At 42.9% G+C, this 16,108-nt stretch overlaps 1 protein-coding gene across 5 annotated transcripts in view; it reads left to right on the top strand.

Moving 5' to 3' along the window:
• Positions 1-16,108, top strand: part of SORCS1 (sortilin related VPS10 domain containing receptor 1) — a 594,724-nt gene that overhangs the window by 542,051 nt on the left and 36,565 nt on the right. For all 5 annotated transcript variants that reach the window (XM_002821140.5, XM_003777633.4, XM_009245781.4 and 2 more), the window contains exons 20-22: positions 3,163-3,296; positions 5,445-5,568; positions 11,688-11,800. In XM_002821140.5, coding sequence (XP_002821186.6) covers positions 3,163-3,296; positions 5,445-5,568; positions 11,688-11,800 — 371 coding nt within the window. The remainder of the gene's footprint in view (positions 1-3,162; positions 3,297-5,444; positions 5,569-11,687; positions 11,801-16,108) is intronic.

Below are 16,108 nucleotides of genomic sequence, written 5' to 3'. Positions count from 1 at the left end.
ACTGCACTCCAGCCTGGGCAACAGAGGGAAACTCTGTCTCAAAAAATAAAAAATAAAAAAATAAAAATAAAAAAACTGAGTGAATGAATTACCATGTTTTACTAACAAGATTCGAATTTTTTCGTTGAGATAATGACATATAGGCATTGTTCTTATGCTGGTTTATGACTTTTAAAAAATGCTCAGCTGGGCGCGGTGGCTCACGCCTGTAATCCCAACACTTTGGGAGGCCGAGACGGGCGAATCACAAGGTCAGGAATTCGAGACCAGCCTGGCCAACATGGTGAAACCCTGTCTCTACTAAAAATCAAAAATTAGCCAGGCATGGTGGTGTGTGCCTGTAATCCCAGCTAGCTACTTGGGAGGCTGAGGCAGGAGGATTGCTTGAACCTGGGAGGCAGAGGTTGCAATGCTCCGAGATCGTGCCACTGCACTCCAGCCTGGGCTACAGAGTGAGATTCCTCCTCAAAAAAAAAAAAAAAAAAAAAAAAGCTCACATATGAGAGACAAAATGAACCTCTTTAGAATGGAACTAGCATTTCTAGCATAGCTTATTTAGTCATTGTATTCTAATGGATTCATTTAACTCAGATTGAGGGACTCAGGAAGAATTTCACAGAGGAGGGGATGCTGAAACTGAGATTTGAAGACTGACAGGTGCCATAAGAAAGGTGTGTAGAAGCAAAGGCCCTGGGGTGGACCAGGACATGGCTTGCTGGAACAAACCATTTGATAGGGAAATGGCAAGACTTGTGCAATAAATGAAACCAGGTGGAAAGTGCATTTTCCAATGCCTGGGACATATTTACCTGATCAGGAGGTAGCAACTCTTAATAGCTATTTTGTTTGACTGGAAAGGTTCTTTCAAACACTTCCATCTGCTCAGAACAAAGGCTCTGAAACCAAACTGCTTTCCTAGCTGTATGACCTAGGGAAAGTCATGTTACTTTGTTCATCTCTAAACGGGGAGGATATTAGTGCCTACTTCATAAGATTGTTTTGTGAGGATAAAATAAGAAAAACAGAGACGTTAGCAGAACATTTAGTTGTAGTCATCACTCAGTAAATGTTTCCCTTTTATTATTTCATTGAACTGTTCTGGCTTATAATCAACTGCTTCTCAACATATGCTTTATAGGCCAGAAGATCAGTTTGATTCTGTATGCTGATCACCAGACTTTTCATTCTCTAAAGAGGGAGTAGCATGAACAAAGACAGACATGGGAAGTTATATCATTTGTTTTACCCAGTGAATACTTGAGCATCTATTATGTCTTAGGAACTCTGCTAGTCTTTGTGTATGAACATAAATATGAAGAATTCTTACCCTGAAGAAGTTTTCAGCCTCTGTCTTGTGTCTCACAAATTTTAAATCAATATGTGTTAGCTATCATTATTATTATAATTGGACCATGGGAATCTTTTTTTTTTTTTTTTTTTTTTGAGATGGAGTCTTGCTCTGTCACCAGGCTGGAGTGCAGTGGTATGATCTTGGCTTACCATAACCTCTGCTTCCCAGATTCAAGCAATTCTCCTGCCTCAGCCTCCCGAGTAGCTGGGACTACAGGCACACGCCACCATGCCCAGCTAATTTTTGTATTTATAGTAGAGATGCGGTTTCACCATGTTGGCCAGGATGGTTTCGATCTCTTGACCTCATGATCCACCCGATGCAGCCTCCAAAAGTGTTGGGATTACAGGCATGAGCCACCACACCCAGCCAGATCATGGGAATCTTAATTTTGAACAAGTATGAGTAACATGATCGCTTCGCTTTCTAGAAAAATTACTGTTGCAGCCATTTGGAGGATGGATTCAGGTGGTGAAAGGTTACAGGCAGGAAAATCTGGAAGAGAAGTGAGAAAGTGCTTAGAGTATGAACCAGGGCGCCAGATTAGGGAGGGTGAGATAAATATCTTAGAGAGATTTATGAAACCAAATGGTCAGTTTCCTAAATGGATGTGAATAACAAAAAAGAAATTGAAATTGACTTTCTGTTTCTGCAGTGGGCTCCTGGATGAATATGAGCATTAATCACCAAACTGTAGAGAATACAGGAGAGGGAAATAACAGGGTCCTTGAGAACATTTGATTGCTGGAGCCAAAGAAGTCTAGACTCCCCCAGAAGGAGGCTAGAGCCCAGAAAGGGGTGTTAGAGCCCTTCACATGGATTTGATATTTGTAGGTTAAGGTGTGGATGGTGTTGCCTAGTAGAAAAGTATGTAGAGAGTGAAAAAGTCTCAACACAGGACTCTGGGAAACACATTTACAGGGCAAGCAGAAGAGGAGGTAATAAACCAGGTGAATAGACCCAAGGTATTGCTCTCTCCTCCATCTCATGGGACCAAGATGGGGATGGCAAATGCATAGGAAGCTGCATTTTGCCTGGAAACAGTGACTCAAAGAGAAGATTGAGGGTTGAAGGAAAGGTCCTAGTGGTTCTTTATGAAGAGGGCATTCATATCTTTGTGAGGTTGGTACATCTAATTAAGGTTTCAAGTTTTTATAGGCCTCTGTAGATAAAATCATTCTATATTTTAGGTGAGCATCTTCTGAGAACCACAGAGCTCTCTATCTACTTACACACACACCTCTGTCCTGAATTAACTTAATTCAACCCCAAACACAGTGTGTGTGCCATGCTTACCTAACTAGAAAGCTTTGCAGACACATGCACGAACACATTCACACATACACAGACCTTTAAAACCCAATAAATAATAAAGGGTAATTACATGGAGAGTGGTTTGAAGATTTGTCCCTCCACCCTTCATCAATATGGATTCTATGAGGTCTTCACGACTGTGGTTCACCACCAAGGATACAACCTCTTGGAAAGACTGCATTGCCTTGTGAAATCCCAAATGATGCCTGTTCGTAAGGACTTCATAAATTACCTGTAATTTTTTTTTAACTTTTACACACACCTAACTCAGGTTTTAGAACTGGTAGAAAGATTGGTAAGTGCAAAATGTCAAGATGCAATTGTGCTCAATGTATTCTTTCTCCAAAGTGGGGAAAGCATCTGAACACTTCTTTTGGGGAATATGGCAGCCAGGTTTTAGGGGCTTCAAGAGTAAATGTGTAATCTCTTCAGAGCAGGGAGGACAGAGCAGAGGAAGCTCTTCTCCCTCCATGGCCTCTCTTTCTCTTGTGCCTCAGGTCCCTTGGAGCACGTGCACCTGTCTCTTCCCTTTGTCACCACAAAGAACAAAGAGGTCAATGCGACAGCAGTGCTGTGGCCCAGCCAAGTGGGCACCCTCACTTATGTGTGGTGGTACGGAAACAACACGGAGGTGGGTTCACCTTCCACATGCGGTCTAGGGACAGAAGCTCAATTCACACTGCCTGAAACAAAGAAGGGAATGAAATGGCTTATGAACCTAAGAGTGTAGAAGCAGTTGTAGCTTCAAGGACAACAAGCTCCCTTGGCGCTCAAGTATCTCATCATTATGTTCTCTCTTTCTCTCTCTGGCCCCTCTCCACCTTCTGTGTTTCATCTCTGCCTTCCTCTATGTTTACGTTTTTCTCCAGCTGTACTTGTCTTTGTAGTGACTCTTAGCAGCCCTAGCTTAGCACAGAAATTAAACTCTATTTCCTGAAAGTTCTAACAGCAGTCCTGAAATTGAGTCTTACTGGCCAGGCCTTGATCACAGTGCTGGTGGTAGAGAAGGAGGTGAACAAGTCAGTCTCCTCGGAACCACATGAACTACAGAAGGGGAGAAGTGATTACCAAAAGAAAATGAAGCAACTGGATGCTGGACAGGCGCAAGCAACAGATTTCCATTACAACCCACCCCCGATGGCCTCCTTACCCTAAATCAAAACTCTTATTTATTTAGGTCAACTTTAACTTTTATATGTTTTTCCAAATATTCCCTATGCTCAAAAGTCAGTGGCAATTTTAAATCTAGTAGAGACCTAACACCTCATTTACTCTAAGTCTTTCATTTTGCACATGAGAAAAGTGAGGGTGGTGCAGCTGGAGTGGTTTGCTTTGATCTCTTCCAGCTGCTTCATAAGAGGCCAAATTTAAGGCCTTCTGATGCCTCCACTAATTTTTCTTTCCTCTACACCAGGCTGCGTGGTCTATTTCAGTTCTGAACTCATTCCATTCTCAGAAATTAAAGTGCTTCCAAATGTAAGTTAGGCAATAGAGCTGAGGCCCCAAAGGACACTGGGATGAACTGCTCTGGAATGAAACCCTCCATCTTCTTCCAGCAGAGCTGCTTTCACTTGGTGACTTTGCTCTTCAAATATGATGTCTCTTATTTTAATAAAAACATTTTTCTGCTCTGGAGCTGAAACTTGGCTTTAGCTGGAGATATAATTTTGCACAGGCCCAGGAGGAACCCAAACAGTAGAAAGAACCCCTCACCTCTACTGCAACCATAACTAAACTGAGAAGACACCCTTTTTAATTTCATCTGAAACTATGTGTGTGAACTCAGCCTATAATGGGCCCTCTATCCATAGTGGAAGAGCAGGAATCTATGTCATTTCCCTGAAAACTAGTACTAAAAGGTGAACGTACTGAACAACTTCCTTTTATACCCGCTATTGTTTTTTATTTTTTTATTTTTCCTTTTAAAAGAAAACCAGATTCTCAAGAGACCCTATTGAAAAGGCTTCTCATGCTGGGCGTTAGTCTTCTTTCTGCCATACAGGGAATTAAATGAATTTTGATTTTTAAATTAATTAAGAAAAGATGGGAAATAAATGTTTGTGAGGAGTGTGTCGAGGGAGGTCAGTAGGCTAATATTTTTTCCTCTAGGACCCTAGCATTCGATTGTAATGCAGGCACCACTCCAAATTTTTTTTTTCTTTTTTTTCTGTTTTGAATCCTCAAACCACTATCCAATTAGTGCTTGTTTCCACAGCAGCTATTTCCAGGAAACTGCTGATGAGGCTTCTCAGAAGGGGCCAGCACACAAGGCCACTGCTGTTTAACTAGTGTATGGTTTTGGTGTACCGGATTCATGTTCCATTGTAATTCTACAGAAATCATACACCCTGGAGATGAACACATGGCAGCTTATAGATTTTCAGTGACGGCTGCTTCCATCTGGATTAATATGAGCACCCGTTCTCATTTGCTTTGATCATTTCCTTGTATTAGGGATCTGCTTGATGTGAGTAGGTGATGCATAAAGAGAGACATATATTCCACCAGTAAGCAAGACCTGTCCATCTCCCCAGCCCTGAATCAGGATGATATCAGGAATTCACAATGAATAGGCAGACTTGCTTGGAGTCATTGCTCCAATAGCCTCTTTTCTGCTTTGGACTTGAGATGATGGGGAGGCATAGAGGGACTCAGTGCCATTGTGGTACATCAGGAAGAGCCTCTGCTGGGTTAGACAGCCTATTGTTGGCTCAGAGTTAGTGGCTGTCTCAACTAACTAAAGAGCTTTCCCTTCACTCTGGGCCCTTGTTTATTTTAGCCTTTGATCACCTTGGAGGGAAGCATATCCTTCAGATTTACTTCGGAAGGAATGAATACCATCACAGTGCAGGTCTCAGCTGGGAATGCGATCCTACAAGACACAAAGACCATCGCAGTATATGGTGAGTGCCCATCTCGGTGGATCTACTGCTGTCTTCATGCTCAGAGGAGGTTCTCCTGTGCCATGATGCCCGAGACCATCCCCCAGCTGTGACTTTTACCTGGAGAATGGAGGGCAGTAGTTGAGAAAGAGCTGAGGCAAGTCTCATCTTTTCCTGTAGGGAAATTTGAATCACTGGTAAAACAGTGTCACGGGATCCAGAAAGGGTTTTCTTAGAGGTAGAGTGACTATTCACTCACTCATAGGGTAAAGTGGATTTTAGGATGTGTAAGGCTAACTCATTTCACTTAGAATGTTAGTAATATTTGAATACCAGTTACAAAATAAAATAGCTAATGTTGAATCTTTTTTTTAAGTTCAACTTTAAAATTCTTGATTAATAAGGGAAATCTGCCATTGTCTAAATACTTTTAAAACCTCTTCCACAAATCTGTGTCATAAAAAAAATTATCTGCTAGATTGAGAGTGATGGAAGCATCGTAACAATTATATGTCATGCATAGCCATAGACTGGATATTTGAACAAAAGCCTAATTTTGTGATCAGTTGGGGAAATTGAATATGGTCACAGGATTAGATTAAATGAACGTGTACTGAAATGAAAAGATGGAGTCATTGATTGAAAACTGGAAATAAAAAAAAATACTTGATGGATTGATTTCATTTTGGTAAATCTTTTTCTGCATAGAAAGACAGTCATATGGATATGCACTAAGTGTTACTAGTACATGGCAAAAATGTTTATTGTTAATATGGAAATGGTACATATGAATCCTGAAAAATTAGCTTTTGAAATATAAGAAGTGGAAATTAAATAGGAAAAGGAAGTGCTGTGCAGAGAGAGGAGGAGGCAGAAGGAGGGAGGAAGGAAGGAGGATGAGAAAGAGAGCAAGAGAGGCTGGGTGCGGTAGCTCACATCTGTAATCACAGCACTGGGAGGCCGAGGCGGGTGGATCACCTGAGGTCAGGAGTTCGAGACCAGCCTGACCAACATGGTGAAACCCCATCTCTACTAAAAATATAAAATTTAGCCAGGCATGGTGGAACATGCCTGTAATCCCAGCTACTCAGGAGGCTGAGGCAGGAGAATCGCTTGAACCCAGGAGGCGGAGGCTGCACTGAACCAAGATCGTGCCATTGCACTCTTGCCTGGGCAACAAGAGAGAAACTCCATCTGGAAAGAAAAAAAAAAATAGAGAGAGAGAGCGAGAGAGAGACAGCCAGCCTAGCTCGTGGTCCAAATAATGTCAATTGCCCAGTTCCAGAATCAATTGATTTTGATGAGATAATTTGGGGCTGGATTTTCCTGTGAGGAGTCAGGTTCTGTTAATGCTTATCTTGCCAACTTGACCTTCAAAATCAGAAAATAATTTGTAAGCAACTTTGAACACATCTAAGGATCAAAAGGCCTTAAGGACACTATTCCTTTCATGGCTGGGTGTTAGATTTTATAATTTCTTCTCTGTCCCTTCCTCCTGAAAGGCTTGATCAGCCTAGATAATAAGAAATAAACCAGGACTGTGATTTTCCTACCAATGTCCCGTTAGCAAGGTACAAGGTGGCCAAACAGTGGCTGTGTAGAGTGCGGCAAAGTCTGCCTCTCTTCCCTTCTCCATCTCCTTTCTGTGTGCTGGGAATGCATTTATTCTTCGTAACAACCCTAGTGTAAAGCAGGTGATATTATGATCCCCATTTTTTTCAGAGTGATGAATAACTTGCCCCAGCTAGCAAGTGGTGCAGCTGGGTTTGCAACCCAACCCATCTAGACTCAGGGCCCATGCACTGAAACTATCCTACTTAACTGATTCTCATTTATTTTCACTGGATTTTTTTTTCCTTTCTTTCCCTCTTGGATGTCACAGGTTGCACTAATGGGCACTGACCTATTAGCCCAACAGATGTTCTCTTGGTTATGCATGTTGGTGATGTCATTAGAATCATGGAGATAACCTTAAATCTTGGCCTTATCTGGTCCAGCCCATCATTTTATAGATAGGAAATTATGGCCCAGACATAGGGAATTACTGGCTTAAAGTCATTCTGCTGTTTGGTGACAAATATAATAACAATGGTGGTGGTGATAGTAATTGACACTGATGAAGACTTTACTAGCCACTGGCATCTGTTCTAAGCATTTGGTTTGATATGCTTTGTTAAATCTGCTCAGATTTATGAGAAATATTCTATAATTATGCATTTTACGGATGAGAAAACATGAGATAAGTATAATAAACGAGCTAAGAATTCTGAATCCAGAGGGTATGTTTGTAAGCACCTCCCATGCCTTGCTATGCTTGCTTCTTCCTCTTTCTACAATTTCTTTAAAGGTATCACCCAAGGGTGAATCACTCTTTATAAAAATAGGTTATCATATGTCTCTTTGTTAAGAGATTTGGCAAGGTTCTCCTCTTCTAACCAAATTCCTGCACCATCAGCCACCCTTAATTTGTCTTCGGTCAGATGAGTTATCCAGAGATTCATATACATAATCGGAAAGTTATGGGGCCTCCCTATGTTGCCCAGGCTGGTCTCAAAGTCCTGGCCTCAAGCGATCTTCCCTCCTCAGCCTCCCAAAGTACTGAGATTACAGGCATGAGTCACCACACCTGGCTCCATGATCAGAAAGTTTTAATGACAGGTGTGACTCCTTAAACAAAAGTTGCACCAGGCAAAGTTAAACAGGAAAGAATGAACCCAGCTGAAAGAAAAGGCAGGAAGATTTGTAAACGCTGGGGTTAGCTAGTGGGAAAATACTGGAGAACTTTAGGAAGCACATGGGTTTTCAGTGTGATTAGACCATCTGTGTGAGTTAATCGCTGCTTAGGGAAGTCAGTCTCCTACTCTCCTGCAGAGATTGGGAGATAGGGAGGGGTGCTATCTTTCTCGATGATTACCTTTCAAAGGAATGGCTCCCGGGTCCTTGAGAAAGACATTCATGAGTTGTAGAAGATTTACATCTCAAGGGACAGAGAAGGAATTTACAATTGTAAGTTTTCCAGAATACTCTAAGAAAAGCAAGTCCAGGAGCTTACAGTCAGGAAGAAACAGAAACTTGTTTGAAGTTTAGTGAGATTGACGGGAACATGAAGACTTGTCATGATGGGACTGAAAAAAGCATCACATTTGGGAAATTGACAGGGGAAGGTTTGTCTACCCAAAGCCACACGATCAATTAAAAGAAAGAAAATCTAGTTTGCATTGTTTCTTCTAATTTGCTCCAGGGCACAAGTTTGCTTGGAAATAAAAATATGCGAGTGTATAGAATTTATCTCTCTCAACGGCTGCAAAAAATATTATATTGTTGGTGTTTACCCTTTTCAGTCCGCCCACATGCATCCCCTGTTTCTTGAATCAACTTAAGTACGTTTCCCTGCCATTCTGCCCCCCTGCCATGAAGGTTAGTATGCTAAGTAATTACGGAGGGAGCTGCATCATTTTCTCATTTGCGTCCTTTTACTAAGATACACATTCTCCCTTGTGGATGAAGTCTCTGCAGTTTGGTAAGAGGTACGGAGAAAGTGAGAATGACATAAACTTAAATCTTCGTGCAAGAAGGGAGGACTTAATGGGTGATTCTTTGGCACTGCTGTTTACCACACTATTTAGTTAACGTACATTTCATTGTTCTCCGTCAGGTAATATTCACGTGGGTGACCAGTGACTCATAAAATAGTCAAGCTTTGAACAATACCTCTTTGGCATATATTAACTGCCACGAAAACATACCTTATAATGTCAGAGTCTTCGAAACATGTGTTTGATAACTCCTTAGCATTGTTAGGAAATGTACAAGTGAGCTTTTGTGCTTCCTGAATGTAAATTGGCATCCCCAATGTTGCTTAGACCCTAATGAAACAAAAGGGCATGCTTAACATAAAAAATGTTTATTAAATAAATAAATGCCTAAATTTCAAGAAGGCTACACCATAAGTTAAGCATACATTTATTCAACAAATGTTTATTAATTATAAATGACTCATAGATAGTAACTGAAAACCTACTGTGTGCTAGACACTGTCCCAAGGGCCAGGAACACAGAGCCATCATCCTGATTGAGCTTATATTCCAGTTTGAAGGATATAACAATGAAAACAAAATAATTTAAATAGCGCTGAGTATGAAAAAGAGACAAAGGGTCCAGTGATGAAGGGTGCATGGGATGGTGGAAGGGAGGCTACCTGAGGTTGGGTGGTTGGAAAGGCCTCTCGGGGAGAGACTGAATGATGAGAGGGGAGTTTGCTACAGTCCAGTGAAGTGGAGAGAGCTGGTATGGACAGAGCCAGCAGGATTGAGGAGCACAGGGAAGTACAGGTCCTGGAGCACAGAGAGGGCAGGAGAGCCAGGTAAGACAGGATAAAGGAAAGAAGGTCCCCACCAGGTTATGTAGGGCCAGGAAGGCTGTGGTAAGAATCTAAATTTTATGCAATGTGGAGGCACTGGCAGGTTTTAGGGGAGCCACGTGAGCTGAGTCTATTATGTGCCAAACACTATGCTGGGTAAGGAGTGTCGAGGCCACAAGAATGGGCTTCACAGACCTCCAACTCCAGAGGGTGTAACTGACCAAGGCCACCAGTGCTGTGCTCTGAAGTTTATCACCAAGCTAGGGCTAGGGCTCCAACTTCCAGGGACTTACCCCTGCCAATGACAGAGTATAGCAGGGATACTAAGGCTGAACCATTCCTGGGATGCAGGGGACTCCTCTGCCAGCGACTTTGGCTCCAAGACTCCAGGACAGGCTTACTGAACCTTCCTCAGACTGCAGAGTAGTCACCCACTCTTTTTTCCTCTCTTTGACTGTCCTATATGCATGCACGGTGGTCGATGTTTCTCCATGACTCCTGTGGCTTCCTGCCCGCTTTCTCGCACAGAGAATTCCCCTCATATAATCCTTCCCTGTGTAATCACCATCTTGCTTCCTGGAGAACTAAACTAACTCAGGTGCTACAGAGACAATGAAGAGAATCCCTGAATAACATAAAATTCCATTAAATGAAACATCCCTGCAAACAAACGATAGCAATAGAATGATTACAGTGATAATTATAAATATCTAATCATAATGATTATTCCATAACCCTATAATAATAATAAAAGTATGTACGAAACAGAGTAGTGCCATAAAAAAGAAAATTAAAATGTGATGGGGGAGGGTAGTGAGCCAGAGAGTGCTTGAACTAGAGCTTGAATATTTTGTGCATGGACAGTGGGGAGAATGGGGCGTTCTAGGCAGAAGAACGGTGTGTGCAAAGGCCCAGGGTCATAAGCCTGCCATGCATTCAGGTTGCTCCAGATCATTTACTATCCAGGACTGCAGAACCTAGAACTAGGAATAATGGGCAAAGGCTGCAAAGATAGGCATGGAACAAAGTTAGGAGTTTGGTTTAGAAAATAAGGGGCTACTGGCTCTTAGAGCCTGCTGGCAACCTTTGGTATGCAAATGCTGGCCATTAGAAACTGGGTCCAACCAAACATAGCAATTCCCTGCCCCTTCTTGCCCTTGCCCTCACATGTGGCTGGCAACATGGCTGCCCCCACGTATCCCTACGTGTGTAGAACAACATGGCACTCTGTATTTGCATATTAAAAGACTAGGGTGGGAGGGCCAGTTTTTTCCCTGTCTATATCATGAATGACATGCCTGGTCAAACCAATCCCTGAGCCCTGTGCAAATCAGACACTGCCTCCTCATATAACTGGCTGGTATCCGCCACATGGCGGGGGGCGGGGGGCGGGGGGCAGGGGCGGCGGGAGGGGGAGAGAAGGGGGAAAGGGGGAGACGGAAAAGGAGAAGGGGGGAAGGGGGGCCAGGGGTAGTCTGGGGGGGGGTCTCCTCTCTCAGCTTTGGAGCCCCTTCCCTCTGTCTCTATACAGGGGAGCTTCTTCCTTCTTTCTTCTGCCTTCTTTCTTGCCTGTTAAACTCTCCGCTCCTTAAAACAAACAAAAAAAAAAAGAAAAGAAGGGGCTGGTGAGATATTCACAGGGTAGTGACTTGCCTTCTAAAAAGGTCCCTATGGTAAGTGAAGGGGAAGGACCCTCCATTTTGTATAAAATATAAAGTGTAACAAACCTCTTGGCAGGACTATTTGACTTATAGTAATCCATCTACCGTTATATCCCCAGAGGAATTCCGGTCTCTTCGCTTGTCCTTTTCTCCAAACCTGGATGACTACAACCCGGACATCCCTGAGTGGAGGAGGGACATCGGCCGAGTCATCAAAAAATCCCTGGTGGAAGTGAGTGCACACAATTTCTCCTCTTACTTGGGTACCTTTTCTCTCTGTCCTTGAAGAATTTCATGGAAAGGAGAGCTTTGTACAAAAACAAACAAACAAACAAACCCAGCAGGAAGAATCTGGAGCCCATGGGAAGTTCTGGCCTGATGTCTGCAAAGCTGAGCCCCACACATGCAGACACCTCAAAGGCCCTAAAGGGGATGCAACTATGGAACCATGGGCAAACATGGTGTCCTTGCCCTCTGTGACTCTTATTCTGCTTAGAGAAGGAGGACAAGTATATCCTAAACTCCCTTGTCCACATTTCTGTAGCAGAGTTCACAATTAGGCCATTAGGAAGTATAAAACTAGCTACTGTACATGCCAGTGAACTCAGCACGTAAGTGTCCTCGGGTGACTACAATTAGTAAGAGTGGTCCCAGGTTCCAACTTCCGCAACTGTGAGCATAACAGTGCAGTGAGCATTCAGTATATGATGGTTAGTCATATTTCTCTTTCCTCATTTTTTAAAGACATTTCTGCACTGTAAAAACCCCAAAAAGGAATTATTATCCACACTTTGGAGATGAGGCAACTGAGGTTTAGAGAGGTTAAGTAACTTGCCTAAACTCTCATATCTAATAGAGGATGAAGCTGCAAAATTGAAATTAAGGGCCTGAGTCCGATGTCTGGGCTTTTGTGTATTTGACAAAGCTTCCTAAGGTTTCTCAGAGAATAACAAGGTGGTTGTGGTTTATCCTTCCCTGAGCAAATGTCACTGGCAATTAGAGAAGACACCTTCTTTTAGGCACATCTCCCCCTCCTTGTTCTACTTTTTTTTTTTTTTTCTTTTATGAGATGTAGTCTCACTCTGTCACCCAGGCTGGAGTGCAGTGGCTCAATCTCGTCTCACTGCTACCTCCGCCTTCCGGGTTCAAGCGATTCTCCCACCTTAGCCTCCCAAGTAGCTGGGATTACAGGCGCTTGCCACCACGCCCAGCTATTTTTTTCGTATTTTTAGTAGAGACAGGTTTCACCATGTTGGCCAGGCTGGTCTCGAACTCCTGACCTCAAGTGATCCACTTGCCCCAGCCTCCCAAAGTGTTGGGATTACAGGCGTGAGCCACCACGCCGGCCCCTTATTCTACTTTCATGAGTGAGCAGAAGAGTGGGATAGCCGCTCATGGGGCAACTTGAGCTTGTTGTGCAAACACAGAAAATCAGAAGTGAGTTATCCACTCCCAGGGCATATTCTTAGCTCAGAATGAAAATCAATTTAGGTTTGCTGAACATTCTTTCCTGCTTCCAACACATGGTGCCACAGGACACAAAAAGATGATGAAATAAAGGCATTCAGATAACTCCTGCTCAGAAAACAGATCTTACATCCAGCCTCTTGCGAGGAGCTGGTCTTCCCCGTCTTCATTACCTTTGTTAATATTTAGTTAGCACTTAAAATATTCTAGGTACTCTTTTGAGTGCTTTGCATTATTTTAACACATTTAATCCCCCAAATAAGCTTATGATGTTGAAACTGTGATTATTCCCTTTCTGTAGGTGAAGAAATGAAACTCAGAGATATTAGGTTACTCATCCAAGGTCATGCACTTAAAGATCAGATTCTGGAGTCAAACCATCAAGGTTTGAATCTTGATTTTTGTGGTTTCCTAACCACTCCACTCTAGGGCCATCCTTTTCCTTATTCCAAGGAGAAACAGGGATAGATGGAATACTGGGGTAAAGAAGGGGTATCTTCATGTGCCTCTGGGCAATGCCACCCACCTCTGTCTCTATGGTCTCAGCATCTGTGACATGATTGGTGGTTACACATTATCACCACCAGGAGGCGCGACTACCAGACTACAACCCTAAAAGGAATAGGCCTTTCTGCTCTGAGCCATCTGTCTCCAGGGTAACAACTGGTTTTTGTCGTCTGCTGTCCAAGACGGATGACTTATGCTCTTTAACGAACCCACTGCCCATCTCTTCTCATCTGCAGCATTCTAGGGACCTGTGTCCCCATAGGTCCTCCATCTGTCCAACTCCTGCAGGTGATGTATCAACCAGGCACTAGCTCAGCAATGTCCAGGCTTCCAGGCTGATTTCTCTTCACACTTATTACCTAGAGATCAGATGCCCTGTACCTCCACCTTTCTACCAGCTGTCCATTAGGCTAGAAATTACTGCTCATCAATATTTCTAGCCTGCTGTGTAGCATAATCAGGAATATGCAAAATAAACAGATTGACTCAATTTCCCTCAGGGCAGGGTTATAGCAGTGGTGGTGGTGGTATTAATACCTTCTAGTTTCCAAGGCTCCCTAGTTACCCAATCCCAAGAGGCAGTTGATGCAGAGCTTGGTTCCTAGCAATTTGCACTGACTTTGAGATCAGTAATTGCACTTGGCCACTTTTTTAAGTCCCAAGGGACCACATTGCCAAGTGTACACTAATAAACCCTATGAGAGGTACAACTGAGAGTCAGTTTATTTGCATTTCTTCCTATTCATTATGAAACAAAATTTGGTATTAAATTGTTTGCCTTTTCTTCATCAAAATGGCTTTTGCTATTGACATTTCACAATGAAATCTTTAATTGAATGTCATTGTAAACATTTTTGTATACAATGAAGATTATTCAGGCGCAGTCTCTGAGTTTACAGCCTAGTAAGGGCATAAAACAGTATGGGGTTTGCTATAATAGGAGCTGTTGTTTGTCAGTGTCTGGAGAAGGGAGGTACAGAGCACTGGGTCCCAACACAGGCTTCACGGTCAGACCAGGCTTCAAAAGCATCAGCAGTCACTTCCTAGATGGCCTTGAGCCACTGTCTAATCTTCCTACAGCCACCATCTTTCCTGGAGTGGAAATTGAGATGCACCATCCAGATCTCTGTTCAGGGAGACACTTATTGTCTTTTCTGGGAGGGCTATGGGCAGAGTCTTCACCAGCCTGGTTCTAAGTCGTGTCACTTCTTAGGGTGGCTCATGTCTGATGACAGGCTGGTGCAGTTATGTAAAGTCCTGGCCATCTCAGCCCAATTTAAGACAATTCTGAAGGGCCGTTGTGTCTCCCCTTGGGGTCTCGTGAAGTTGTCATGGGCCTATATGGCAGCTCAATTTTTCCCTTGTCCATGTTTGTTTCCTTCCCTTTGCTCCCATAGGTGTTGTTCCCAAGAGCACTTCTTAATAAACATCCTACATACTAAACTCAGGGTCAGCTTCCTGAGGACCCCAGCGTGTGATATGTCCTCACTGTAAAGTGAGGTGTAATCATATTTGCTTCAAAGGGTTGTTGTTGGAGGTTGCCTAAAATAATATTGTAAGTTACTTATAATAGTAACGTTGTTGGAGGTCGCATCAAATAATATAATTCACTTAGCAATGCACCCAGGAAGTACCTGGGATTGTGCTAAGTAACTTATAACATTCGGTGAGGACCTAATACCTGGAATTTCTTGCTACTTCAAAAAAAAATGCAGCTCAGTGGAGTTCAAAAACAAATAATCACATAATTGGGAAATAATGAAATAAATAAGCTTTAAGATGACTCATGAAGAGTAAGTAGCAAAGGCAGAGAAAAGACATTCTGGTGGAGATAACATGCACAGAAACGTTTGCAGGAAAAGGCTGAAATATTGAGAAATTGTACATCATCACATTTGGCAAAAGAATAAGAGTTGTGGGTAATTAGTTTGGAAAGGAAGCGTGGGACCATATTGCAGAAGGCCTTGAATATGTCCTTAATCCTGTTAGCAATGGGAATTCTTGCAAGCATTTTGGACAAGGGAACATGATCTGAATTGGACTGCTGGAGAGAGAAGCTGGGATTATAGCTATTGATTCTAGAAGCATCTAGAGAGAGGATTCAGGGGAAACCCTGAGGTATAAGCTCAAGAGAGAGAACAGTGAGCTAGGATAAACAAGAAGTCCTTGAGTGATATCTGTAATTTTAACAGAAGAGTCAGTGTGGCCAAGTGGGGGGCTCAGGGTGCTTCAGGGAACAGGGCTGGTCATCGGGTCTGATGCTGCAGAAAAGTCAACAAGGGCCTCCTGAGGGTTGTGATATGGGGATGTCCTCTTAGGTTAGGTGGTTAGGATGTGATGGGTCTATTTGAAGAGTAACTCCAATGGGCTGACGAAGGAGGAAGCTAGGTTAGAAAGGGCTAAGGCATGAGGGGCAGATGATAAAGTGAAGGTCTTCTCACTGTCATGGTCCCCACCTTGGAGATGCTCTCTAGGAAGAAGAGCTAACATTTGAATCCCCAGGCCCTACCGTAAATGCTTCATGTGTAACTCATTTAATCCTCAAAATCACCCATGAACAAGGCAA

This window comes from Pongo abelii, chromosome 8 (assembly GCF_028885655.2).
Source record: "Pongo abelii isolate AG06213 chromosome 8, NHGRI_mPonAbe1-v2.0_pri, whole genome shotgun sequence".
Lineage (NCBI taxonomy): Eukaryota > Metazoa > Chordata > Mammalia > Primates > Hominidae > Pongo > Pongo abelii.
The sequence above is the reverse complement of the archived record's forward strand: the minus strand, read 5'-3'. Positions and strand labels throughout refer to the sequence as shown.